The sequence below is a fragment of the Mus pahari genome, chromosome 10, assembly GCF_900095145.1.
Source record: "Mus pahari chromosome 10, PAHARI_EIJ_v1.1, whole genome shotgun sequence".
NCBI classification, from domain to species: Eukaryota; Metazoa; Chordata; class Mammalia; order Rodentia; family Muridae; genus Mus; species Mus pahari.
The window spans coordinates 30,315,885-30,330,872 of record NC_034599.1 but is presented as its reverse complement, the minus strand read 5'-3'; the positions used below and the strand labels follow the sequence as shown (position 1 = coordinate 30,330,872).

At 50.0% G+C, this 14,988-nt stretch overlaps 1 protein-coding gene across 1 annotated transcript; it reads left to right on the top strand.

The window, feature by feature from the left end:
- Window positions 1-4,391: 4,391 nt before the first annotated feature.
- Window positions 4,392-13,933, top strand: Vsig10l2 (V-set and immunoglobulin domain containing 10 like 2). The gene is made up of 12 exons (XM_029543070.1): window positions 4,392-4,473; window positions 5,453-5,803; window positions 6,062-6,337; window positions 7,890-8,165; window positions 8,681-8,929; window positions 9,508-9,765; window positions 11,517-11,807; window positions 12,164-12,460; window positions 13,145-13,267; window positions 13,522-13,546; window positions 13,662-13,714; window positions 13,839-13,933. The coding sequence occupies exons 1-12, from the start codon at window positions 4,392-4,394 to the stop codon at window positions 13,931-13,933; spliced, it is 2,376 nt and encodes a 791-aa protein (XP_029398930.1).
- The last annotated feature ends 1,055 nt before the right edge of the window (window positions 13,934-14,988 follow it).

Genomic DNA, 14,988 nt, shown 5'->3' with positions numbered 1-14,988 from the left:
GTGTGAGCGACCACCACTCAGCCAGCACCTTAGTCTAAAACATCCCAGCCCCAGACTACTTCTTCTAAGTCACCATTTCTGCTCTTCTGTGCCAGTAAGCTAAGAAACTCGGGAGGCACAGCAAAAGTGGGGGGTGGAGGGGGAGATCTCTAACTCCACCCCACATCCCCAGGCTCCGTCCAGGCTGCTGGCATTTTCCTCCCTGCCCAGGGTGGGACCTAGGCATCAAGGGCAGCATTCACTTCTCAGCCCCAGGGCCACACCTGCCCTAGTGCTAGCCTCTCCTGGTGCCTCCTGACTTCTGAGGAAGAAAACCTCATCTCTGCTCTAACCACCCCGACAGACCTTGCTCCTTACTCTCCCCAATCACACCTCACACGCCTATTCTAAAAATTCAGACTTTCAATGTAGCAATGTAGAACTGTGGCAGTGTAGAACTGGACAGAAGGCTGAAGTATCATTGACTTTGTATTAGGTATATAAAATACATTATTATATTTCATCAATGAATACTTTAATATTTCTTTTAAAATAGGAGGACAATACATATTCATGGAAGTGTTACATCACAAAATCAAAATGGTAATAATTTTCTGATATCTAATAAATGATTACACAGAAAAAACAAATAAGTAAAGTGTGTGTGTGTGTGTGTGTGTGTGTGTGTTACTGAGAACAGAACCTAAAACCTTGCATAATCTAAACATACTCTGTACTGTTACCCACCAGCCTGGTAACCACCTTTTTAACCTTACCTCTTTTTAACTTACGTGTGCAAAAATACATATTTATTTTTAATGTAAGTTAAAAACAGAAAGGAAAAACTTTACATAAATTGGGCCAGGAAACACCTGATGTGAAGAGGCCCCTGGAATGCCAAAGCACATGGAAGGTTATTAATTTCCAAACACTTCTGGCACCAGAAACAAGACCTTCTTTCCTACAGCCCCAGCAGGTGTGCTAGCTCCTGTCACACCCTCGATAACTCTGTTCTTTCCTCCTGTGACCTGCTCATCTCTCCTTCCCCACCACTCCATCTAGGGCCTCCTTCATTTCCTCTCCAGTCTCCAAGGCACAGTTTACAAAGTGTCTGATCAGTGACCCTAGCTGGTCCTCTGTCCCTCTTCTCCTTCTCTCCGTTTTGAGCACACCAAGGGTGTGCTGACTGTGCAGCCTCTGACCCACGTCCTCTCCGGCTCCTCAGCTCATCTCCTGCTGGTGTCCCCAGGGGCCCATGTTAGCCTCCAAAAGGTGCACATGGAAAAGCTATCAACTTCCAGAAGCATCTGCCTCCTCTGCTCCAGCTGTCCCCATCCTCCACACTCTGACGCTAAAGCCGTGACACTGCAGGGTCCAGTTCCAAAATGCTTACAACAGGCAGGAGAGCTGGGTTAAAGCACACAGCACAAAAGGCTGAGTCTTCAGTTGTCTCTAAGAGGCGGGGAGGTGAGGATAGGACAAGAGGCTGAAGGGCGAGCGTTAACCTGGCTCTGAGTTTCACAACAGCCAGTGTGATGTAGTTATTGCCTGTGGCAGGGCAGAAGTGGGAATGGGACAGTAGTAGGAAACCTGTGTCGTTCACACCGCTACAGAGTCAAGAGACACAAGGAAATGCTTGAAGAGCCATGTCCTTTCAGATGTCACAAGGTCTTCTCAGCCCTCCTCACAAGCCTGGTTAAAGGCTCAAGATAATAGCAGTGCCATCATTTCCTAATGGTCAACACACATTACCTAACAGGAGCAATAAACACCCCACACTGTATATAGCTGGAAGGATTTTCAGTATTCACCAGTAGTTCTGCTGACCCCTGGCTGGGCAGAGTGACCCATGGTATCAGAGCAGACAGAGACAAACTGGAAAATATTCAGACCTGGAGAGCTATATGGCACATGGACAACAAGAATTTGAGCATGCTCAGAAAATGTGCCTAGCAGAGCTTCCCCATGGAGCTGTTGAAACACCTATGCCATCCATCTCTTCCTACCTTCAGACTCCCAAGGAAAAACCAGCTCTCTTGGGTATCACAGCTTATCTGTGCAAGGAATCACACGAACTCAGTCTTTATAACAAATCTCTTCCTGAGGGTCTAGGATGTGCTTCAGTGGTGAACACTTGGCTAACAGGTGGAAGGCCCCGTGTCATCCCCAGACAATAGTCTATACTAAAATAAAATACAGACATCTTATTGGTTCTATTTCCTTAGAGAAAACTGGTGAATATCCCTTTCCCCAACTTTCTCTCCTAGTGTGTCCCTTTTTTTTTTTTTTTTTTAATGTTTGAACTGAGAAGGCCACCTGAATCTTCTGTGATCCTGCTGCCTCTAGATAAGAAAGAGAAATCGGGACTAATTTTACAGGCAGCATAGAGTAACTTCTGGGGCAGCCCAAACCCTTCTCACAGGCAGGAACATCCTGTAAAAATTTCCTAATTCATGCTGTCTCAGTTTTACATGAGTCAGGCTACTGAATATCTTGAGTGGAAGACAGAATGAGGTCCTATGCCCCCAAAGATTATCTAATTGTTTTTTTTAGTCGCATGTGTGTGTTTATGTTTGCATTTGGGGGGCACACATGCAGGGGGCAATGCCTGTGTATTTGGAGACCCAAGATTAATGTCAGGAATAAGCCTCCATCACTCTCCCACCTTATTCAACGAGGCGGAATCTCTCTATCAAGCTCAGAGCTCATCTCACTAGCCAGCTCGCTCTGGGGATTTCCTGCCTCTGCCTTCTGATGTTGGAATCATAGGTGGGCCACCAAGCCTATACGACATTAATGTGGGTTCTGGGGATCTAATCTCCAGTCCCCAGACTTGCATGACAAGTGCTTAACCGCTGAGCAATCTCTCCAGCATCTAATGAGGTTCTGAAGATTCCAACTTTGAGAAACATGGAGATCAAACCGAGTAACCCATAGGAACTAGTCTCTGGACCAGGCACATCCGTCTTCACTAAGTAGTCAGAACCTGAGTCTCAAAAAACCTTCTGTTCTGGTTCTCCATCTGAGCTGAGGAGATGGGGGGTGGGGGGTGCTCAAGACTCTAAGAGGGCACAGGAGACCTTGGCCATGGGTTGGGGAAAGGGGAGTTAGAATCTGTTCTCAGCGCTACTTTCCTGGGGCAAAATGAGAAAGGTCAATGTGTCACAAGAGCATCTCTGGACCCAAGAAGGACCTGCCTAGCATTTGCCTTGACAGTGATCCTGTCACCAGAACCTGACACCAGACATCAGATCTCCTGTCTCACTGGGGTCCAGGAATATCACCCTCCCCTCAACCCTGACAAAGAGGATGGAAAAATCTGACCCCATGTCAAACTGTCATTCAAAGACCATGAGGGCAGCAGGACATGATAGCAGATACCCAAGATGAAGAATAAGAGAACCCTGGAGAAAATGCTGTTCCACTGCAGCACCAGATGCCACACTTTGTTAGTTAAATCCAGTCTGGAGCACCTACTGTATACTAGGCGAGGCTCACTTTATATGTGTATGTGTTCATGTGTACAGATGTGTGAATCATATCAAACATAAAGAACATAAAATTTTAAGGCTTTATGAACTGTGACCCTTCCAAAAATCAAGAAATAGGGCATTACCAGGGCTGGAGAGATGGCTCAGAGGTTAAGAGCACTGACTGCTCTTCCAGAGATCCTGAGTTCAATTCCCCAGCAACCATATCGTAGCTCACAACCACATGGTGGTTCGCAACCATCTATAATGAGATCTGATGCCCTCTTCTGGTGTGTCTGAAAAGAGCGACTGTGTACTCAAATAAATAAAATAAATAAATCTTAAAAAGAAAGAAAGAAAGAAAGAAAGAGGACATTACCAAAATCCAAATGTTCCCAACTTACTAATATAAATTTTCATGCAAAGTTCACAATGCATGTTTAACTTAGCGTGTAGATCTATTTATCTATAAAGTTACCAAAGTTCCAAGAAGTTGGAAACTTCTTGAAATCCCATACTCCTTTGCTTATGTTTGACTCCTCCTACTTAGCCTCTTCTCACAAAATGGGGGGAGGGGCACAACCCAAGAAGGGATGAAGGTCAAGTATTAATGTGTTGGACCTTAGGCACTCCCCTGGAAGACCAATGCTGAGCAGGACCTTATTCACCCCCACGTTCAGTGACACTCTCTGATATCATTCAGTTGGGTATACAGGTCCTCTCAGCCAGGCCCATCCCTCTCTAACCCTACATTATGGATAGAGTGAATTATCAGGTAAATAATTCATGAGTTATCAGGGCATCGAGGGTAATAAGAGAGCAGGGGTATCAGGAGGCCTGAGGTTAGCAACCTGAGCCTGATCCCCATCCTTCCAAGACTCCTGTGCCCTCAAGAGAGGGAGTTGGGAGTTAGGCAGGAGCCTCAGGTGCCCTGATGGGGCCATGGTGGGTCTGAGTGCTCATCACAGACCATTCAGCTGCAGGCTGCTGATATTCTTCTGCATACTGCATCCAGGGACCTCAGGTGAGTGACACACCCCCTCCATCCCTGCCTCACATCCCATTATTTCTTTCCTTTTGTGTTCACATAGTCATTTAACGGCATCCGCTCATGCCATCCATCTGCTAACATTTGCTTAGCATGCACTAGCTCTAATACTTAATGTGCTGCTCAATTGTTAGCTGATAAATCATTGGAGCTGGGTGGACTGGTAGAAGCTGTTCTTTTTTCCCCTGGGCCACAATAGGATTTGAGGAAGCTAGAGCCCTAGTCTGGAACCCTTACTGAGAAACCTCCAGACTCTTTGTAGCTCTCTGGTGTCCCCAGGATTAGGCTGGTCATCAGCCTAATCAGACTGACCTTAAGATGCTTGTTGAAAACAGTCTTGGTCATAGAGAGATGGGTTGATGGTTAAGCAAGGTTGAAGAGGAGGCCAGTTTGGATCCCGGAGCCCATGTAACAAACTAAGGATCCCTGTAAGCCTGTCTCTCCCGGAGGGCTCTGAGGGATCCAGTACCCTCTTCCGGTTTCTGCATGTGCATCGGCATACACACAAGTGCACATATACTCACACAGACACATGTGTACACTTCCATACATACACATACATAATACAATAAATTTTAAAAACAAACGAAGAAAAAAAACCCCAGACTCTTGATCCCTGGCCCCTTCTCAAACTTTGGGATTCCAGCTCCTTAGTCTGAAGTGGAGCCCATGATTTTGTATTTTTCACAGATGGTGTGATGGATGGATATGGGGGAAGGCAGGCTGGCAGGAGTGGAGAGGGGAGGCTCTGCTCCAGGAAGCCACTCTATGACAGTTCAGAGCGTCTAAACAGGGAACCCTACAGACTCCTTCAGGGACTCTCTTTCCTGCTAGCCCCAATAGTCCACGGGACTGCCTGGACCTACAGAGTGCACAAAAGGCTCCAGGCAATGGGGTGGAATGCACCTTGGAATCCAGGGCAACACAGAGATTTCGGTTGTCTCTGTTTTCCCAGGCCAACCCAACCCAACCTCGAACACCCCTGGGAAGGAGGCCTTGTCTGTCCAAGGAGTGCGGGGCAGCTCTGTGGAGCTGGAGTGCAGCACTGGGCCTGCCGCGATGGCGGTCCTCTGGAGTTTCACTCCTCTGGGTTCCCTGGTTCTCCGACCTGTGGCAGTCACCAGTGGAACCTCTTCGAAGGTGGAATCCGGGGCATTAGCTCTGGGGGTCGTGAGTCTGAGGAACAGCAGCCTGGTGATAGAGGACCTCCTAGAGGGTGCCCGTGGCCACTTCCTGTGCCAGACCTTGGTCGTGTCCGGTGGCCAGGTCCATGCAACCTACTTGTACCTCACGCTCACTGTGCTGGGTGAGGCACCAAGTCTGGTTGTCTGTCACCAGCCTTCGGCTAACCTGCCTCCTGCTTTCTATCTCTTTGCATGCAACTTCCGTTCTTGTTGTATGTGGTGAGTCCCAGATTTAAAGGGTGGAAGTGAGGAAATGTGGGATTTGGAGGAAGGGATGTTCCAGATCAAGTGTCCAGACAAGCCCATGGACGTCAGGGCAAGGGCCCTGAACATTGATTGGTCTATGTAACAAACCAAGGGCTCCTCTGACTTCTCCTCAGTGCCTGTGTCTAAGCCTCGTGTGCAACTGAATGACCCATCCCCAGTAGAGGGCGTCTTCGTGGTGGCCACTTGTGCTGTGAGGGAGGGCACGGAGCCATTGACCTTCTCCTGGCACCATCACATGCCCCAAGGCCCTGGAGAGGTCCTGGTGGGTCTTTCAGAGCCAAGGCTCCAGCTAGATCCAGTCAACCGGACCCATCTAGGCTGGTACACCTGCAGCGTGAGCAATGTAGTCAACCAGCTCAAGAGTGATGGAGCCTTCCTAGATGTCATCTGTGAGTTGGACTTGGGACACTGGATAACCCCTATCCCCTAAGTTTGGTCTCTGGTCCCATGTTAGAACTCTCCACATTCTTTCACAAGAGTCCCCCAGCCTTCCAGAAACTCCAAAAGGCACACAGTAAAGGATGCTTTTCCTATTGGGGCCCAACATGTCAAGGTTTTTAGCCTTTGAAGGTCATGAGTTCCTTCTTCTAGGAAAAGGGGCGTCTACTTGCATTCATGAGCTTACTTATAACTTGGAAAGTAGCCTGAAAAGTTGGCCTTTATGTTGAGTACGTAGGGCTCTAACTGAGCAGCAGACCCCTTGGAGGAGCAGGAAAAAGGGTCATAATGCAGAGAGGGCAGCAAGCTGGTCCACAAAGTGAGGCTGAGGGCACCAGTTAGAAACCAGAAGGTAAAGGACAAGGATGCTCCCGTGTCAGTATGGTGGTCACATGTGTGTCTTTGGTCACTTGACAATGTGGACAATTTCAGCTCTATGAGTAAAGGCAAAACACACCCATGATTTTGAAAATGTCCTTGAAGTGAGAAACCACAAAATAACCACAACAATAACTTTTAACTTCAATAGCTGTTGAAATATTGTTTTGATATATTTAGATAACATAAATATTAAAATAAAATGTGTGTGGCTTGATTGAATTTGCTGTTTTTACTAAGATTTGACTATGAGCAATTTAAGTCCACACAGTGGCCCCCGCATCTATAGAGCAGTGGTGTTCTAGAGAGGTAGGGCGGCTTACTTGCTTGCGTTTATTTTTCAGTCTAGGCTGGCCTCAGACTCACTATTATAGCCCAGGCTGGTCTTGAGCTCCTGATCCTCCTGCCTCTACCTCTTGATATTCAAGAGTATGTGAACTTGCCCAGTGGTTCAGAGGTTTTAAGGAGCAGGGGCAGATGGCTCCCTCTCAGTCGTGAACTAGGTCGTGTGTGGGGATTACGGATGGAAAACATGGACTAGTGAGGTGAACAGGAGATCTGGGGAAGGAGGTGGAGGCAGACAGGGGGCTGGCAGAGACTTCCATCCCTTTGGGAGTTGGAGAGACTGTCAGGAGTGGAGATCCCAATTTTGAAGAATAGGAGTGGACAAGTCAGGCACCCAACAAAGTGAATAATAGTGCTGGCTGTAGGGTCTATGCTGAGAATGTTATCCCAGCATCTTTCCTTCCTCTCTGGAGTCTGGAGTGGCCAACCATCCCTCAGGCAATCCCTAGAGCAAGCTGCCTAGGCATCATTCGTCATTCGACTCTTTCTTGTCTGCCTAGTAGGACCCCTGCTTCAGCCCAACCCTGCGCTCCAAGCTCAATTCAAACATGAGACTCTTGCCTCTGTTGGAGAACAGCCTTGCCCACTCAGTTCTGTACTGTGCCTAAGACCCACCCTTCCCAGTCTCTGAGCAACTGGAGGCTCCAGCACAGACAGGGCGTCCAGACAGCCAGTGTGTGCCATGTGTTTCTGGAATGGGAAAAGAGAATCAACAACAATAGCATGAGCAAGTGAAAAGGCAAGGGGGGAGCAGGGTGATGGACCTTCCTTGTCCTCCAGATGGTCCAGACAAGCCTGTGATCACTGTGGAACCACTGGGATTCTCTGAAGATGGGTTCTGGGCCAGCGAGAGAGAGGAGGTGACGCTGAGCTGCCTGGCTGCATCCAACCCACCTAGTCACTATGTATGGTTCCGTGATGACTCTCAGATCCACACTGGGCCCACCTACATCATTGCCAGCGCCAGCCGCACCCACACGGGCCTGTACACCTGCCTGGCTCACAACAGGCACCTAGATACCCACACCCAGACCACTGTCCAGCTCATCATCTACTGTGAGTGTTGGCTGGGGAGGGCAGCCAAATCTGGAGCTGAGCAAGGTGCTCAGGCCGTCTCCAGCCCCCTCGAGGAACAGTGTCAAAACTGTTGGCTATGGGGGAGGACTAGGGAAAGGCTAAGGGAGACCATGGGAAGAGGCTAAGGGAGACCATGGGAAGAGGCTGGGAAATGAGACTCTCCTAGCCTTCCACAGTCCTTTGCCAAAGCTGTTGTCCCCACGGTCTCAAGACCTGGACTGAGGCACAGAGAGGGGTACTGCAATGCCAGTGAGGCCAGTTGCCCAGTGGCAAAGATGAAAACCAAGGGTCTGGGATCCAGCAGGAGCTCTGAACTGCTTAGCCTTTAACCCCTTGTTCCTGGACCTGAAGGCTTAGCATGTCTTTACCAACCCTACTTGCCTAGTTCCTTCTCCTTTGTCACCCCAGTTCTCCACACCCTGACCTGGGTCAGGCCTGCTGGGCACTGGCAAGGAAAGCTGCTTCAGTTCCTTCTCACCCACCTCTCTACCCAGATCCCCCTGAAGGGCAGCCTTCCTGTGCTGTGCTCCCCACCCTTGGGGGTGTGACCCTGCTATGTACCTGGCCTGGGGGTTTTCCAAAGGCTCAACTTCACTGGGAAGGGCCCCAGGGGATTGGCCCAAGTGCCTCGGGCAATGTCACCTGGAGTTATACAACCGCCGGACTTCCAAATGGCAGCATCTTCAGCTGTGCGGGACAGCACCCTACCTTGGCTATGCCCATCTTCTGCAGGGCCACTCTCTGTAAGTAGACACAGGTAACCCCCCCCCCCCAATGCTGGTATTCTAGGCAGTGTGGATACAAACCAGGGGACCTCTAGAAGGACCTGGGGTCTGGAATTAAGCTCTGCCTCCTGAACATTTCAGAGAACAAGGAGATCATGGTAACATTTAGTCCTCAGCTTCCTATCACATACTCGGCTCTTTTCAGTGTCTGCCCTGGAGCCCTGGCCTGTGGCATCGTCAAACTCACATTCTGTTTCTGCCTATGACGTGTTGATCTGGAAATGAGCTTCAGCGCTCTCTTGCCAGTGTTCTCTTCTGCCACTGTATCTCCCTCTGTACACCCACGCCCAAGACAGAGTTCCACTGTGGTTCTGTCTTCAAAGGGCCCAGATTGTCTTTTCATCTACCTATTATCTAACATTCACCAACTCATAGAGTAGCTGCTTAGTGTCTGTCCCCCACCTCTGTGCTGCCCCATGGTCAGCCCTGGATAAATGCTGTGGACTGAGAGTGAGTGGAGAAATAACCTAGGGGAGAGGTGGGTCTGCCAAGCTCTTCCCCTTCTACAGGGCCACATCGATCTTATTCCTTTCCAGGGGAACCTCCTGGGAGCCCTACCTGTTGGACCACAGCCACAGTAGGTGACCAGTACATCATGCTGAGCTGTGAGTGGCCTGGAGGTGAACCTCCTGCGATGCTGCGCTGGCTGGACGGACAGCAGTCCCTGGGTGACCTGAGCTCTTCGCAGGCTGTGTACCTCCTGCAGGCTCAGAGTGATCTGGCAGGCAGAGAGTTCACCTGCCAGGGTTTCCACCCACTCAAGGCTCCTGGCCCCCACTGCCGGCTAAGGCTGGGTGAGCAGGACCTAGTCATGGTTCTGGGGTTTGGGCAGGGGAAGTCCTTCAGAATCAGGGTTAGGGGCGCTGGAGGTGGGCAGTGCTAGGCTGCAAAGATGAGTCAAGAGAGAGAGATGGATTCACTTTCCAGGCTTGGTGGCAAACTCCTTTACACACAGCCATCTTACCAGCCTTCACACCCTCACCCCTTAATCCATAAAATGAGAGAGGTTGGTTGGGGTCAGTGATGTCCAATAAAAATATAATATGAGCTACATGTAATTTTTGTTGTCACATTTTTAAAAAAGAAGAGGTAAAACATTTAATTTAAAATAGTTAGAATTCTTTCCAATGTAACAATGTCATTTATGGGTTATTCATTTATGGTATTTATTTCACCATCTTGAAAATGCAGTGTATTTATAAGTTGCCATACATCTCAATGTGTCCTGGCCTCATTTCAAGCCTCACTGGTCATACATGGCTCGTGGTTATGGTCCCTGCAGGACATCATTGGGCAGTACTGAATGGTGTAACATCATTGGACGGTACTGAATGGTGTGACATTGCTGGGCAGTACTGAATTGTGTGATATCACTGAGTAGTACTGAATGGTGTGACATCACTGGGCAGTACTGAATAGTGTGACATCACTGGGTAGTACTGAATGGTTTGACATCACTGGGCAGTACTGAATGGTGTGACATCACTGAGCAGTACTGAATGGTGTAACATCTTTGGATGGTACTGAATGGTGTGGGGACACTGGCTGTTCTTCTTGCTTTCTCGTTTGTAGAAGGGAGGTGGCTGATCACATACTTGGCTTTCGGTGTTTCAAGTATCAAAGCTCTCTCTACCTGTGTCCATTGCTTTATCTACAGTTTGGTTCTTCCTTCTGTCTTCACCTGCCCCCTCCCAATCTATGAACAACTGAAAAGAAAGAATCAGATACAGAAAGATTCAAGATGCCAGGAGAGAAAACAGGAGTTATCACACACAACAGGTCTCACAAAAGGATCTTCCACTTGCTTTCCAAAGTCTTGGAGGCTAGCATACTTTGGGGGCTTTAAGGAGATCCTCAGTGCAAACTATTACCTTTCTGATTGATCAGTTTCAGAAATGCTATTGTAAGAAATTCACTGGCACCTGACTATCAGGGCCTGCAGAAGCTGAGAACCGTCTATGGTCCCATTCTGTACCAGCAAGGAGATGTCAGGCCAGTGCAGGGAGGACCTGCTAGGTGCTGGTAGGGAAATGAGTAAGCATGACCCCTGCCTGAAATAGGAGAGGCTGGGATGGGGAGGTGGGAGAGCATTCAGGAACACTGCAATGACCAGCAGACTCTAGAGAAGACCACATCTGAAGTCTGAACAAGAGGGCTGAGTTGACTAAGAACTGTCTCCTCTCTTCACTTGGGCCACCACCTTCCCAACAGCTGGGGACACTACCTTCCCAACAGCTGGGGCCACCACCTTCCCAACAGCTGGGGCCACCACCTTCCCAACAGCTGGGGCCACCACCTTCCCAACAGCTGGGGCCACCACCTTCCCAACAGCTGGGGCCATCACCTTCCCAACAGCTGGGGACACTACCTTCCCAACAGCTGGGGCCACCACCTTCCCAACAGCTGGGGNGACACCACCTTCCCAACAGCTGGGGCCATCACCTTCCCAACAGCTGGGGACACTACCTTCCCAACAGCTGGGGACACCACCTTCCCAACAGCTGGAGCAGCTGCTTACTCACCCTTACCTTCTCTATCTTTGCAGAAGTCCCACAGCTGACAGTGGCTGAAGCCCGAGTGTCAGTACTGGAGGGAGAAGAGGCCTGGCTGGGCTGTGCTCTCCAGCAGGGTACACCACCTGCTCAGCTCCTCTGGCTGGGACCCCAGCAACAGCACTTGGAAGGAAGTACTCCTGGATTCATACTACACCCTGAGGGTACCCACTTGCGCCTTCAAGTCCGAGATGCTGACCCAGCACACCACAGGGGCACTTACCAATGTGTGGCCCGCAATGCCTTGGGCAACAGCAGCCAGAGCGTGCTGCTGGAGATCCTGAGTGAGTGTAAAGGATATGTGTGCTCCTGTGGTAAGAGATGCAGGTGATCAATGGTTGCGGGGGGGGGGGGAGAGCTTTGCAGAAAGCTCTGGAAACTACCCTTTCCAAAATTTGGGCATCTTCTAGCACATGACCCAGATGGGTCAGGAGAGTATGAATCTAATAGAATCTTAAATACAGGCACATAGAATTCCACACTCCCTTATTTTATCAATGAGAAAGTGAGGTTTAAAGATGCTCAGGGATACACACATCATCCCGTCTCTCCTCTCTGAAAACTCTATCCACAGGGGAAAGCCATGTAGCCTTTGCTAGGCAGGCTGCCCATTTGTATCTCCGTCTTCACTCCCCTCTAGGGTATCCAACTCCTCCCAACGTCACCATCAGCCGACTGACCTACAGGCGACAACGGAGAGAGGTGCAGCTGCAGTGGGCCATCTACGGCCCTGGCAACCTGACAGGCTTTCTGGTGCAGCAGAGGGCCAGTGTCCCCAGCTCAGAAGCTGGTGCTTGGGAGGTAGCAGCTAGTGACATTGAGCCAGAGAGCAGGGACCGGCGTCTGGGAGGGTTGGACCCGGGAGTCCTTTATGCCTTCCGTATCCTGGCTATGAATCACCACACTGCAGGATATCCTTCGGAGGTGAAGACACCAGGTGCTGGGCTGGCAGGAGGAGGAACTCACCTCCTCCCATCCCCAGGGAGGAACTCACCTCCTCCCATCCCCAAGGAGGAACTCACCTCCTCCCATCCCCAGGAAACTGAACCTGCCCCATGCTCCCCTTCACAGGATATCATGCTCTAGCCCTTTGCTTCCATCCTGATGGGTCCCCTAGCCTATCTGTGTATGCATCCTCTTTGTCCTTTCCTATTGCTCTTTCCTAGGGCAGCTCAGCAGGCCCCAGGCACAGGAGCAGACCCCTAATCCAGTTTCAATTCAGAAGAAACTGGAGAAAGAACGGGATGCTGAGGGTTTATGAAGAATCCATTCTGTGCCTCAGTCTTACATCTCAGGGAATAGGAGGGCTCAGCTTCCTATTGCTCCCTCTATTCCTTATTTTATGGTCGAGTTCCTTCAGCCCCAAGTTGCCAAAATAAGTAGTATCCTTATGTATCTTCTGCCGGAAATGGGGATTTGGCGGGGGATGCAAACCATCAGCACGAGGCAAGCAGAACACCTCTTTCCACGGGAAAGAGCTGAACTGCACATTCCCAGGGTCCTCCAGGACAGGCAGCAGAACCTTTGGGAGGCACAGGGCACCATCTCTGTACCCTGGGAGTCACTTTTGCCCAAGCTCATTGACGGGATAGTTAATACCATCCATGTTCTCACCTCCTAGTGGACCCTGCCTTCAGTGCCTACCCAGCTGTACTGGGAGCTGCAGGCACAGGAGTCGTGGTGGCATTGGCAACCTCTTTGTTGGTGTTCCAGTATGCTGCCCGGCACCCACACACTTTCCCCTGTGAGTGGGCATCTGAAAGGATGGGCTGTTTGACCCCATAAGGTGGCCAGGTATAGACACAGCTGAAGGAGAACATAGACTCATCCTATGCTGTGATGTCATCCTTTGAGGATCAAGACCAGTCAACCTTAGGCACTGGGGCCATTCCCCTCAGGCTCCTGAGACCCTGTACAGAACCCACTAGGAAGGGGAGGGCCATTTTCCTGGGGTCCATACTGCATTGGTCAAGTAATGTTCTTTTATTTCTTCCCCAGGCCTGAGCCGGCTGCTTGTTTCTGTGTGAGTGTGCCACTTTTCTTTATGGGGTCCTGACTTTTCTTAATTAGAAAGGAAGGCTAGGAAGGCATAGGTGCCCGTAACATTTCTCTCTCTCTCTCTCTCTTGCCCACCTCAGGGAGCACGAGCAGCAACAGAGGGCCCCCAGGGAAAGCTTCGAGGCCCCAGCAGGTAGGCACCAGCTGTGCCAATGAGTACACAAGAGTCCACTGCTGGTTTCCATGCATGCCGTGTGGTCTGAGAGCAGCCTCCACACCCTCACTTGCTCTTCCCTGTCCACTTGTGCTCTTTCTAGGCACGGAAACAGCATCTCCCACAAGTTCAGACCCTATACAAGAACCCACGGATGCTCCAGTAAATGTCACCATCACAGTGACTGCAACACCGTAAGGTCAATAACGGTGCAATGGGCCGAGGGAAGGCAGGTGGAACAACCCCATCAGGCTTTGGTCTTCAAACTAAGGAGGCAACTGTCTCTTCCCCATCCAACACTCCAAGATCAACTACTTCCAACTCACTAGCCAGGCTCGAGAAGTGGTCCATGGCCCAGTAACAGTGTCCCACATGATAGAATAAGTCCTGGCCCAGTTTGTGGCAGATAGAGGAAAATCTAAAACTGTAGACAACATGGAAGGCGTCTGAGAGCAGTTGAAAATGGTACAGGGAATATTCTCTGATACCAGGGAACTAAGAGCTGAGTTCTTGAGAGAGAGAGAGAGAGAGAGAGAGAGAGAGAGAGAGAGAGAGAGAGAGAGAGAGAGATATGCATGCACTGGGTTGAATAATCCCTAACTCAGTTACAGCTCATGTCTAGCTGAGCTATTTCAATATGGTTGCTTGGGTCAAGCTTTATTGGTAAGAAGAACCAGGTGCCTAGGTATGTGTTCCCTTTGTTCAAATGCAGCTTAGGGGCGTCGCTGACCATGCAGCGGCCAGACTCCTGCTATCTGTGCCAGCGGAGGTATTCAACAACACTCCAGTCACCAGGCCTGGGGGAGCTGGCTGACAGAGAGCAGAGGCTGTTCCAAACTCACACTCTGACAGCTGCCAGTGTGACTCTGAAATCTGGGCGAGGCACAAGTGAGCGCCTGTTTGGCTGGGGGGAGGGGGAGAGTCAGGGCTCTGCAGAGGATGAGAAGAAACAGCGACTCAGTCAGGGCTCAGAGCTGCTCTGCAGAGGACAGAGCCAAGCAGGGGCTGATCTGCCAGCAGTTCAGAAAGTGGCGCCTGACGGGAGACAGAAACCTGGGAGAAACCGAAGAAGCTTCTTTGGTTCTCACACACTTAGGCCTTATTAGAAAAGGGTTTCAGCTTTCCTCGTAGCTCTCAGGATGGGGCCCGAGAGTTAAAAGTGGCTTATTTGAGTATGAGAAATGAAATACGAAATGGCCACACCTGATAGAAAGGGTCCTGTTGATTTTCTGGTCAGGGAAGATAACTGACTT

Coding starts and splice junctions, on each gene's coding strand:
- Vsig10l2 (XM_029543070.1), top strand. CDS start 4,392: ATGGTGGGTCTGAGTGCTCATCACAGACCATTCAGCTGCAGGCTGCTG. Junction 8,166..8,680: donor TGTCCAGCTCATCATCTACT/GTGAGTGTTGGC, acceptor CTCTCTACCCAG/ATCCCCCTGAAGGGCAGCCT. Junction 13,715..13,838: donor AAGCTTCGAGGCCCCAGCAG/GTAGGCACCAGC, acceptor TGCTCTTTCTAG/GCACGGAAACAGCATCTCCC.